The sequence below is a fragment of the Otolemur garnettii genome, unplaced genomic scaffold (assembly GCF_000181295.1).
Source record: "Otolemur garnettii isolate 467f Iridium unplaced genomic scaffold, OtoGar3 scaffold00173, whole genome shotgun sequence".
NCBI lineage: Eukaryota > Metazoa > Chordata > Mammalia > Primates > Galagidae > Otolemur > Otolemur garnettii.
The window spans coordinates 1,594,291-1,607,483 of NW_003852568.1; the positions used below are offsets into that span (position 1 = coordinate 1,594,291).

General features: G+C 42.7%; 1 protein-coding gene across 4 annotated transcripts in view; it reads left to right on the plus strand.

Annotated features, from left to right (window-relative positions):
- The window catches only part of SAP130 (Sin3A associated protein 130), a 102,611-nt gene that overhangs the window by 12,645 nt on the left and 76,773 nt on the right, over positions 1–13,193 (plus strand). For all 4 annotated transcript variants that reach the window (XM_023519385.1, XM_023519386.1, XM_003800327.3 and 1 more), the window contains exons 3-7: positions 443–678; positions 1,379–1,537; positions 2,699–2,810; positions 4,268–4,392; positions 6,284–6,408. In XM_023519385.1, coding sequence (XP_023375153.1) covers positions 443–678; positions 1,379–1,537; positions 2,699–2,810; positions 4,268–4,392; positions 6,284–6,408 — 757 coding nt within the window. The remainder of the gene's footprint in view (positions 1–442; positions 679–1,378; positions 1,538–2,698; positions 2,811–4,267; positions 4,393–6,283; positions 6,409–13,193) is intronic.

Here is a 13,193-nt window from a genome sequence, read left to right on the forward strand (position 1 = left end):
GCTTAAGCCATCCTCTTGCCTCAGCCTCCCAAGTATCTGGGCCTATAGGTGCCTGCCATGACATCTGGCTATTTTTTCTATTTTTAGTAGATATAAGGGGTCTCACTCTTGCTCAGGCTGGTCTTGAACTCATGAGCTCAAGCAGTCCACCCACCTTGGCCTTGTAGGGTGCTAGGATTACAGGTATGAGCCACCACTCCTGGCCTATTTCAGCTCATTTTAGATAGTTACCAGGCCCTTTGTTCATGAGGATGGAAAAGCCACAATATTCAGAATAAAGCCTTTGTTCCACAGTTGTGGGTCTGAAGTCCATCAGGAGAATTCAGTGTTCTTGTCAATTAGTCGATCCTGAAAGTTAATTTCAGGTTCTATGCTTGTCTGGGCTGCTATGTTACCATCAGGAGACTGTGATATACCATCTCACCCTTAATGTCTTTTCTAGTCAACGATGAATCTGGTCGAGATTCTGAAGTGAGTGCCAGGGAGCACATGGGTTCCAGCAGCTCCCTCCAGTCCCGGGAGGAGAAGCAAGAGCCTGTTGTGGTGCGGCCCTATCCACAGGTGCAGATGCTGCCTACACACCATACTGTCTCTTCAGCCACACCTGTTGCAGTGACAGCCCCGCCAGCACACCTGACGCCAGCAGTGCCACTTTCATTTTCGGAGGGACTTATGAAGGTAATGGGAGGTTTAAAATTCCACACTGAACCACAGCTCAAGGCTAGCTAATATTTGTAACAATTTTCTCAAAATGTTAGGCTGTATCCTAGGACCATACTTAATTTTTTTGTTTTGACCTGTGAGTTTATCTCCTTTTTGTAACTCCAAGATCTGCTGTTCTGCGGTGCGTAGTCTTGTGCACAACTTGGGCAGTTGGCATCATAGGATATTTTCAGATACCCGTTGTGACATTAATTAATATTCAACTTATGGATATGCTAAGTTAGTTTCTATCTTAAAGTAGCACTAATCTCCAATGTTTATTTTAATAACTGACTAATTTGGGGCTATCTGAGAATATCAGTTCTGTATTATATTGTGGTCATGTTTCAGTTACTGGGAGTTTTGTTTCCTTCTACCAAAACTTGAGAGGGAAGCATCATTTAGAAGAAAGGGCACAGGCTGTGAGCCATTCAGCATTGGCTTTTATTCCCAGTTATAATTTTATTGTGTGTGTGGCTTTGAGCAAGTCGTTTAGCTTTGCTTTGAGCATTTTCTCATCTGTGAAGTGGGAATGCTAATACTTCTATGAAAAGGTTATGATGCTAATAGATAAAGTATATAAAGCTTGTGATACCTTTCCTGGCGCTTACTGGGTTTGATTTGTGTATTCTTAATTGTAGAGTCTCATGGTTTTCTCATGGTTTTCTTTTTGCAGCCGCCCCCGAAGCCCACCATGCCTAGCCGTCCCATTGCTCCTGCTCCACCTTCTACCTTGTCACTTCCCCCCAAAGTTCCAGGGCAGGTTACTGTCACCATGGAGAGTAACATCCCTCAAGCTTCAGCCATTCCTGTGGCAACAATCAGTGGACAACAGGTTTTTTTCCTCTTAATTTGCTGACTTTCAAGCTGAGGTGCCAAACTAGTGATCATTATTTATCGAAGCTAGTCATACATTAGGCACTGTACTAAAAAAACTAAACTGTCACTGATATCTACAAGGGGAAGATTGTAGGTTTGAGAGAGAAGAATAGCTGAAGGGAGTGGAGGCCAGTGTTCACAGTGTTCAATCACACTGGAACTCATTGAGCGTCTGCTGTATCCAGATGCGGCCCGCAGCCTGAGATAGAACTCAGGATGGAGCACTCCATGCTCTGAGGACTCTGAGCCCAGCTTATCTTTGGATTTAGGTAGATAACCCTCAACCCTGATGGGTTGAGAACGCCTTCCTAGCAGTAGTGGTGGACTTTGCTTCTCTGTTTTTTCTCCGTGGAGAGCATATGTGTACTTCTTGGGATGCTGGTGGGTTCCCCAAGCAACTATCTAGTTGTGAACATTTATTTTTGAGTCTCCAGTTTTTACTTAAATTTTAGTTTGGAAAATTTGCAGTCCTCCACTGTGTGTATTTGATTTATGATATATTTTAAATTCTTAATGTAAAAAGCTAAATCTGAAAACTCTTTTCCTTCATGTTTTCAAGAAAATTTGACGTTCCAGAAAGGTGCTCTGTGCTATTTACTTTCTGTCATATTGCTAACAACTTCCAGAAGTACGGGAAGCCCTCCCTGAGAAGGGCTGGGAGAATATGGGGGGAGCTGAAGGACTAATAGGGGAGAACCTGGGGGATGCTACCTGACACTGACCTAGAAATCCTGTACAGCTTAAAGGATGGGTGGATGCAGTGGCATGTGAAGGAAGTAGTGAGCACAGGAAAAAAAGCATTTGGACATGTCAGAGAAAAGTGTGAAAGGCTGATATTGCTGACGAGAATGTCTAAAAGTAGACCCCAAAATGTCTTGTGTTACTAGGATAGTAACGAGGTGGGCCTGGAGCAGTCACTGCTCATATGCCTGTTGGCATGAGCCATTATACAGTATGGTGTACAAAAAAAACCAAAGTTAAATAGCCTTAGCCTTTTCCCTTGAGGTACTCACCATCTAAAAGGAACAACTTGACCCACATTTTGAGGCAACTTCTTTCCTAGAGGCAACAACTAAGACTAAGCACAAGAAAATACCCTTATCTCCTGTTCCATCAGGGACATCCCAGTAACCTGCATCACATCATGACCACAAACGTGCAGATGTCCATCATCCGCAGCAATGCCCCTGGGCCCCCTCTGCACATCGGAGCTTCTCATTTACCTCGAGGTAAACATGGCACGTTTTGTTCAGACTCTCAAAATGTAATTGCAAATATACATTTGGGATATGGTAAAACAGAATGGATTCAGAATCAGCTTATGAAAGTTCCAGAACAACCTGTAGACCTATGAACCTATTTTCTTTAAAAAGAAAAAAAAATTCAGGATAGTAGAAATAAACCTAGAGTAATACACGTTCTTAGCATAGTCTACAACGTGCTTATTATAGTTGCATTACAAGAAGTGTGTGTGTAAACTTAAAGCAATTCAAATTTTATTATGATCTAAAGATTATATGGAGGAACTCCTTAAAGCTTTAATAGTCAAAACATCATCTTGATTTTTAATAAATCACAAATATTAATACTGAATCTAGTGATAATAGTTACTCATTTTTTTTTTAATTTACATAGCAATAAGCTGTTTGATTTTGTGAGACAGGGACTCACTATATTGCCCAGGCTGGAATGAAACTCCTGGGCTCAAGTGATCTTCCTGCCTTAGCCTCCTGAGTAGTTGAAACTATAGGTGTGTACCACTGCACTCAATAATTTATTTTTATAATTAGTTCTAATAGGTTGTAAGGTAATAAATTTAATGAGTTTTGACCAGAACTTGTTAAGTATATGAAACAGTTGAAGATTGTTGGCAAAATCAAGTTAACAAACAAAACCAGGTTTACGTGGCCATAGCATAATTAGTGGTTCCCCAAATATGGACCCTTTTAGGGGATCTGCAGGGCAAAAATTATTTCCATGCAAACATTAAGGCACCATTTGTCCTTGTCACAGTGTTAACCTCTGCACTGATGGTGCAAAGGCAGTGTTGACGAAAGTGCTTGAGCCCTGGCCAACCGAGGCAGCAGCACCATGCTGTGCTCTCATTTTGTGCTTCCCCAGCACCACATGCAGTTAAGAGAAAACAAGAACAGCTAGTTTCGTTGAGTACTGTCTTTGAAGAATCAATATAAATTACTAACATTATTACATCTCTTAAATATATCTTTTCTTAATTTCCTGTGTGATGAAATGAGAAGTTCACATGACATACTTCAGCTGAATACTGACATTGTATCTGAATTTTAGAGATTATTTGGATTACTTTCCTAGGGAATATCATTGTGAGCCCACTGGTCACTTTCCTAGGGAATATCATTGTGAGCCCACTGGTCACGCGTGTAATCCCAGCACTTGGGAGGCTGAGGTGGGTGGATTGCCTGAGTGCACATATTCAAGACCAGCCTGAGCAAGAGCAAGATCCCGTATCAAAAAAAAAAAAAAAGTAGTCAGGCATTGTGGCGGATACCTGTAGTCCCAGCTACTCGGGAGGCTGAGGCAAGAGAATCACTTGAGCCCAAGAGTTTGAGGTTGCTGTGAGCAGTGATGCCATGGCACCCTACTGAGGGTAACAAAGTGAGACTCTGTCACCAAAAACAACAAAACAAAAAACAACACCTTTTTTCAGGTGCAGCAGCTGCTGCTGTGATGTCCAGTTCTAAAGTAACCACAGTCCTGAGGCCTACTTCGCAGCTGCCAAATGCTGCTACAGCTCAACCAGCAGTTCAGCACATCATTCACCAACCAATTCAGGTAGGTCAAGCGTGGGGGGCTCAGCCAGCAAGTATGAAGTTCCTAATCAGTTACTCACTCTGCCAGGCACTAGGAGAGTCCTTGATCTCAGGGGCTTTCACTGTTTCCAAGACATTGGAAGTTTGAGAGATACCCAACATTGTATGGCAGATTGCAAGAATGTGGACAAGTAGTGAGGGCAAGCTTTGTGTTAGGATGGGTGGGGTAATGAGGATTCGGAAAAGAACATGAAGAGGGCATGGCATGAACAATGACAAGGAAGAGAGTGTGGTTGTAGACAGCAATTAGTGAAGGCTAGCTAGGACTGAAAAGGATTTTAATTTGTATAGGGTTGGTCTATGAACCCCTAAAAGTTGTATGCACATTATGCATATGTATCTATGCTTTCCCAGAAAGTTGGTGCCTGCCTTTTAACTTTAATTGAAGGAAGTGTATGATCTAAGTAATACTGAAGTATTAGTAGGAAATAATTGTGGTAGCTGCAAACTGAGGACTGCAGGATATGGAGTATAAACGTGATTTGTTGACAGTAGGGTTCCTGAGGGTTTTTTTTTTTTTTTAACAAGGTCTCTTTGTGTATGATTGAAGAGATGTCTTTATTTTTTTTCTTTTTTTTGAGACAAAGTCTCAAGCTGTCACCCGGGGTGGAGTGCTATGTCGTAACTACTCACAGCGACCTCAAACTCTTGGGCTTAAGCGATCCTCTTGCCTCACCCTCCCAAGTAGCTGGGACTACAGGCGCCTGCCACAACACCCAGCTGTTTTTTGGTTGCAGCTGTCATTGTTGTTTGGTATGCCTGGGCTGGATCAAACCCGCTAGCTCTGGTGTATGGCTGGGGCCCTAGCTGCTTGAGCTACAGGCGCCGAGCCAGAGATGTCTATAAAAGATAAGATTAATCTAGCTTAATTATATACAGGAGGTGGAAATTCAAATACCGGCAGAGGTCAGACAGGTAATATGTGTGACACAGCTGATTAAAGATAATAAAGAATCTTGATTAGGACACTGGGTAATACATGTGCAGCCCATAGCTTTCCAGTTAAATAAAGATCTTACTGGCCAACAAAGCATAATAAGAGGCTGATTGGGCCCCAAGGAGTATATATGACAACGCCATAGTGAAGAAGATGGTGTAGTAAACCTAATGAGACACACAGCTGTGCAGAGTAGGAACTGTAGGTAAAGGGCTGCAGGTGAAGAGCAGGGATGAAGACTGGGCAGAGCTTAGTGACTTCACTGTATCTGTCAGGGTCAAGAGAGAGAGAAGAATCAGAAAAACTAGGTGATTGGACAAGTGGATGAAGCCCCGTGTGGGGCCCTTTTGTCAGGTGAAGATTGCACATGCAGATACAACGATAGGTGCTCTCTGTCCACGTGCAAACACCCAAACAGCATCTGGCACCCTGACTCCTGAGTCAAGAAAGAACACTGGGACCCTGGGTATTTATCTTCTGCACACCATCATAGATGGCTTGAGAGCCAGCAGCCCCATCCAGTAGCTGAGTAGGCCCTCTGTGGAAGGCACTGGGTGTGTGGTCGTACAAATATGTGCACCAGGACCAGTGGCAGGTCTATAGGAACTCTAGGTCTCTGAAGGGTTAGATCTCAGTTTGTACTAATAGAAGGTTGGAATTTTGACTTGCAGTGATATTTGCAAAGGGAAGACTCATGTACTGTCCTACCAAAATAGAATTTTTTAATAATTCTAACTTTCAGTCTTACAGATTCCTATATAAAAGGAGAATTCTTTAATAAGAATGGTGAGAATTCAGTTTGGGCAGAAAAATACTTATCTAGAGGCCTAAGGTTCAAATGATACTGTTAGGGTTGGCTAACTATATTTTAGTTTGCTTCTTATTTAAATGAAATATTCTTTCTTTCTTTTGGTAGTCTCGTCCACCTGTGACCACCTCCAATGCCATCCCTCCTGCTGTGGTGGCAACTGTGTCAGCCACCAGAGCTCAGTCTCCAGTCATTACCACGACAGCAGCACATGCTACTGACTCAGCACTGAGGTATATTTGGGGGTATGAAGATTGAGCCATCCTGCCACCTTCCCTCCCTTTTTCCTTTCCTTCTTTCATTTGTTCATTTAACTCAGTATTTGCTGAGCTATGTAGGATTGGCGCCTGTGCTCAGTGGTTAGGGTGCCAGCTGCATATACCAGGGCTGGCAGGTTCAAAACTGGCCCAGGCCTGCTAAACAACAATAACAACTACAACAACAAAAAATAATTGGGCATGTAGTCCTAGTTACTTGGAAGGCTGAGGCAAGAGAATCACTTAAGCCTAAGAGTTTGAGGTTGCTATGAGCTGTGACACCAGGAAACTCTACTGAGATAGTGAAACTCTGTTTCAAATAAATACATAAATAATAAATAAATAAATAAAATAAAAATAATGAGCTATGTAGTGTTGTGCATACTGCAGCTAAAGCAATGACCAAAGAAACTCATCCTCATAGAGCAGGGATCCTCAAACTTTTTAAGCAGGGGGCCAGTTCACTGTCCCTCAGACCCTTGGATGGCCGTACTGCGGGCCCCAGGATGAGTCAGCTGATAAGTCGGCGGCAAAAACACTTGGCGGGCCGGAATAATGTCTTATGTGGGCTGTATGTGGCCCCCGGGCCATAGTTTGAGGACACCTGTCACAGAGCTTTTATTTTAGGGGCTAGAGACAAAAATCTATAAATAACATATATGTAGCTATTTATATATCGATTGATTGATTGAGATAGTGTCTCACTGTGTTGCCCAGGTTGGAGTACAGTGGTGTCATCATAGCTAATTGCAAATTCAAACTCCTAGGCTCAAGCAGTCTTCTTTCCTCAGTCTCCTAAGTAGCTGGGACTAGAAGTGTCTGCCACCATGCTTTCCTAATTCTTTGTAGAGAGAGGGTTCTGCTGTGTTGTTGAGGTTGGTCTTGAATTTCTGGGTTCAAATGATCCCCCCACCTCAGTCTCCTAAACTACTGGGATTACCAGTGTGATTTACCACACCTAACCATGTAGCTTTTTAGATGGTAAAAAGTGCTTTGGAGAAAAATTAGGGTAAGGGATTGGGAGTAACAGGGTCGGTGATATAGGGGGCTTACTACTTCATATATTGGGAGATGAGAATACATTTGAATAGAAAATTCAAAGATGTAAGGAAATGAATGACCTATATGGTTATCAGAGAGAAGAGCATTGTAGGCAGTGGAGAGAGTAAGTACAAAGACTGAGACAGCTGTGTGTTTGCCACCTGTAAGGAGCAGCAGGGAGACCAATAGTAGGAAAGTGGCCAGAGATTACTTGAGGAGGTAGCATAGTCTCCAGATCATGTAGGCTCTTATGAACCGCTGAGGACTTGGGTTTTGCTGGGGTGTGATGGGAAGCTGTAACAGTTTTTTGAGTAGAGCAGTGACATGATTGGAAGTTTGGAATTTTGATCAGCCTGGTTGCTAGATAGAATAGGCTGGGGGAGGCATAGCTGGAAGTGGAGAGGTTGTATGGAAGGGGATAACCAGAATATAGGAGAGATGATAAGAGAGATGGGAAAACATGGTTGGATTCTGGGACGATTTTGAAGATAGAGTTAAGAAAAGTTCTGAGGAATTACATGGGGGTGTAAGCAAAGGAGAGGAGTCAGGATTATGCTGGTAGTAGTAGTTTGTGTGCACAGCAGGGTAGAGAATAGTGGGAGGTTTGGGAGAGGAAATCCAGGTTTTGGTTTTGAGAATTTTTAAGGTGACAACTTCTGAGCACTCGAGTGGAGGTGGGAGATAGGTTGGTAAATGGGTTTGGAGTCCAGGACAGAGAGATCTGAAAGATACAATCCAGAGACAGTGTGGAAGGGGATGAGGGTTCTGGGAGAGAAAATGGCTCCCGCTGGAGAGCGGGGAGGGGAATAGGGTTCTCAGTGGAGAGCCAAGAGCCATTATGGCAGGCAAGGAAAGGATATCTTCAGAGAAGAGGTTAGAATATATGGGATTTTGCTAAAAGTTGTCAGTCCAGTGAGTACAGAGAAAATGTTAGGTGTTTGAAAGAGGGGGGTTACTATAGTACAATTAAGAGATTTACCGAGCTATACAGGGATAAAGTCTGGTTGGTGAGGAATCATCTTAGAGGCTTTTAATGAGTAATTAGGGATGAAGACATGAGGTGTTTGTCCTCATGATCCAAGCCATATGGTGGTGACAGCAGGAGTGAAGAACCTGCGGCTTTGGGGCCACATGTGGCCTTCTGGATCCTTGACCGAATCCAAATTTTATAGAAAAAGCCCTTTTTAATAAAGGTATTTGTTCTGGGCTGGGCACCTGTAGTTCAGTGGCTAGGGCACAAGCCACACAGAACAGAGCTGGCAGGTTTGAATCTAGCCCAGGCCTGCTAAACAACAATGACATCTCCAACTAAAAAATAGCCCTGCCTTGTGGTGGGCGCCCATAGTCCCAGCTACTTGGGCGGCTGAAGCAAGAGAATTGCTTAAGCCCAAGAGTTGGAGGTTGCTGTGAATTGTGATGCAGTGGCACTCTACTGAGGGCAACATTGTAAAACTCTGTCTCAGAGAAAAAAAAACGCATTTGATCTGTGAAGTTTGAATTTGGATGAGAGGCCATAATGGGGATCTGAAGGGCCCTATGTGGCCTTCAGCCAGGTTCCCTACCCCTGGGTGGGGATGTCCGGAAAGGGACCTTTGGTAATGATGCAAACAAGAAGTGACTCATTGAAGAAAAGCAACAGAAGTAGGCCTGGAGAGTGAAGCTGGTAGAAACCAGAGGCCACCTCTTGGATTCGATTGTCATTATGGAGAGGGAAGACTCTGAGGTGCCTCTGTGGTTTCTTACTTGCTTGACCTTGTAAATGAAAAGGAAACAAGAAGTAGAAGGCTGAATTTTGGGATGCGCGGTTAACCTCTGGAACAGCTGAGTGTCTATTATCAGGAGGAGGTTGAAAAGATGACTGTGCTGGAGGTAACAGGTGTAGGAGCCCATCACCATGTGGATCACAGTTAAAGCTTTGAAACAGCTTGAGTCTATCCAAGGGCAGTGGAGAAGAAAGAGGGTCTAGAACAGAACTCTGAGGAAAATAACATTTAAATGAAGAATAGTGCCTAGCACTTAGGTTTAACTTTTAGTTCTGTCAACTAGTTGTGTGACATAAAGCCGATGTCTCTGCTCCTTTGCTCCTTACGTTCCTCTTCAATAAAATAGGGATACTTTGTGGTAATTCTGTATGTTATCTGAGGCATAGGCAGTTGCCCAACATAAAATACATGTGTTTTGCTTATTTCAAGTTTATATTAACTTTTAAATGTTACTATAGAGAGAGAGAGAGAAAAAAAAATTTTTTTTTTAAGAGACATTATCGCCCTGGGTAGAGTGCTGTGGTCATAGCTCACAACAACCTCCAACTCCTGGGCTTAGGCGATTCTCTTGCCTCAGCCTCCTGTTTAGCTGGGACTATAGGTGCCTGCCACAATGCCTGGCTATTTTTTGTTGCAATTTGGCTGGGGCCGAGTTCGAATGTGCCACCCTTGGTATATGGGTCTGGTGCCCTACTCACTGAGCCACAGGCGCTGCCCCAAAAAGTTACTGTATTTTTAAGGTATTAGGAAAATCAAAAGCTGTCTGGATTTATAGTGGTTCCTCAGTGTCCATGGGAATGGGCTCCAGGAGCACCCATGGACACCCAGACACGTAGGTGCTCAAGTCCTTTATATGAAATGGTGTAGCACTTGCACATGCCCCTCCCCACCCTCCTGCGTGCCTGAAATCTTCTCTAGATTACTTACAAAACCTAACACGGTGCCTGCCTGTCACTGCTTTAGTGTGGTTTCAGTATAGAACTTAGTGCTCACTCAGCTTAAGTTTTGCTTTTTGGAACTTTATGGAATTTTTTTTTTTCTAAGTATTTTCAGTCTGGTTTTAGTTGAACTCATGGACGGGGGATACATAGATGTGGGGGACTGATTATACAATGAAAATTAGATTATTTTTTTAAAGATCATATTATCAAAATATCTTTTGCAGCATATTGAATGTTTTAATTAAAAATTGGAGGCTTGGCACCTGTGGCTCAAGCGGCTAAGGTGCCAGCCACATACACCTGAGCTGGCTGATTCAAATCCAGCCCAGCCCACCAAACAACAAAGATGGCTGCAACCAAAAAATAGCCAGGCGTTGTGGTAGGTGCCTGTAGTCCCAGCTACTTGGGAGGCTGAGGTAGGAGAATCACTTGAGCCCAGGGGTTGGAGGTTGCTATGAGCTGTGATGCCACAGCACTCTTCCCAGGGCGACAGCTTGCGGCTCTGTCTCAAAAAAAAAAAAAAAAATTGGATACTAAGGCTTGTTTCCTGTAGCTCAGCAACTAGGGCTCCGGCCACATATACCAGGGCTGTTGGGTTTGAACTTGGCCTGGGCCTTCCAAACAACAATAAAAACTACAACAAAAAAAATAGCCAGGCATTGTGGCAGGCACCTGTAGAACCAGCTACTTGGGAGGCAGAAGCAAAAGAATCACTTAAGCCCAAGAGTTGGAGGTTGCTGTGAGCTGTGACACCATGGGACTCTACTGAGAGTGACATAGTGAGACTGTCTCAAAAAAAAAAAAAAATTGGATATTGAATTTTGTGGAATGAACTTTGCAGCATTTACTCATACAACACTAGAAATATATTAGTGAAAGAAACAAAAACCTCAGTGATCAGATAATTTTTCTATTTACTGTAATTAGATAAATTCCTTATTTCTAACTTTGTTTGAATTCTGGAGACAGAAAATGTAAACAAACCAATTTCCATAGAAGAAATAGAAAAAAAGAATCAAAACACTTATCTCCAAGAAAGGCACCAGGTCAGCTGGTTTTATTAAAGGCCAGATAAACGAATGATAAAGAAATTGGTTCAAGATATAGAAAAAGAAATAAAACTCCAGAAAAATTTAACTGGTAAGTCTTACTTTTTTGTTAAATGTGTTCAATCCTGTCTGTTAGTTCTTTGACCTTTCTTTTTCACCCTCTTCGGGAGGGGTTTATCTTGACCAGGCGTGGTGGCTCATGCCTCTAATCCTAGCACTCTGGGAGACTGAGGTGTGCAGATCACCTGAGCTCACAGGTTCAAGACCAGCCTAAGCAAGAGTGAGACTCCATCTCTAAAAATAGCTGAGTGTTGTGGTGGGGGCCCATAGTCGCAGCTACACAGGGAGGCTGAGACAAGAGAATAGCTTGAACCCAAGAGTTTGAGGTTGCTGTGAGCTGTGACCATGGCACTCTACACTGGGTGACAAAGTGAGACTCTGTCTCCAAAAAAAAAAAAAAAAGAGGGGGGGTTTATCTTAAAGGACCAATGTTGTATTTTGAATTTTTACATGCTCAGAATCATTTCACAGGTACCTTAATACCTAAGCAATACTTTGGATGATAGAAAGTTTTTGTTATTTGTATATTTTTCCATGAGTATTTTATGCCTTTCTCTAGAGGTGAATGATGGTATAAGGAAGTCAGAGGCCAACCTGATTTTTTTTTTTAACCCCCTTTAGAAAACCTTGATCTTTTTGGCTGATGGCAGACTCTTTATCTTGAACTTCAGCAGCTTTACTGGAATATGTTTTGTATGCCCATTATATGTGGTTTTGTTCTAGAACATGGTGTGCCTTTTCAATTCATACCATAAAACTATGTGAAAAGTTCTCATGAATTATATCTGTGTATATGTGTGTGTATATATGTGTAGGTACGTATGTATGTATATTCCATTTTCTAGGGGAAGGGGTACCAATTATGTACAGGTTGGATCTTTTTGCATACGTACTAATCTTTTTAAACTGTCTTCCCTTTGATTCTGTTCATGAGCTTCTCTATTTTATTTTGTTTCCAGCATTGTTCTACTCTTAATTTTGCCTTCCTTCCTGAAACAGCTCAACAGTTAACCTTTCGTGTCTCTCTTGAGCTGTACACAATTATTTGTATCTCCTGTTGTCATGTCATCACTTCCATTGAGCTGTTCTGTCTTTGATTTGTGTTTTCATAGAAGCAGTTATTTTGTTACGGGTTTTTATCCTCTTTTTTGACTTTTTTTTTAGAGACAGGATCACTCACCGTTGCTTGCACTGGAGTACAGTGGCATTGTCGTAGCTCATTGCAGCCTCAAACTCCTGAGTTCAAGTGATCTTCCTGCCTCAGCCTGCTGAGTAGCTGGTACTATAGGTACACACTACCATGCCCTAATTCTCCCCCTTTTTTGAGAGAGTAGGTATAGAGAGAGACTCTCTATGTTCCTCAGCCTAGTCTCTAACCCCTGGCCTCAAATGATCTTTATACCTCAGCCTCCCAAAATTCTAGGGTAACAGACAAGAGCCAACACTCCAGGCCTCATCTTTTTTTAACTCAGGGCAGTTTTCGTGCGTCTAGTGGAAGCACTTTGTAGTGTGTTTCTCTTGTGTTTTTTTTTTTCTTCTACTTTTTTCTTCTTATAGGATCTTTAAATAGGAACCTGTGTTGGTTCCTTTCTGAGTACTCATCTTTGATTGGGTTTGGTTTATTCTGGACTAGCTACTTTTTTTTTTTTTTGTAGAGACAGTCTTACTTTATTACCCTCGGTAGAGTACCGTGGCGTCACACAGCTCACAGCAACCTCCAACTCTTGGGCTTAGGCGATTCTCTTGCCTCAGCCTCCCGAGTAGCTGGGACTACAGACACCTGCCACAATGCCCAGCTATTTTTTTGTTGCAGTTTGGCAGGGGCCAGGTTTGAACCTGTCACCGTCAGTATATGAGGCCAGTGCCCTACCCACTGAGCCACAGGCACTGCCCTTCTTTTTTTTTTT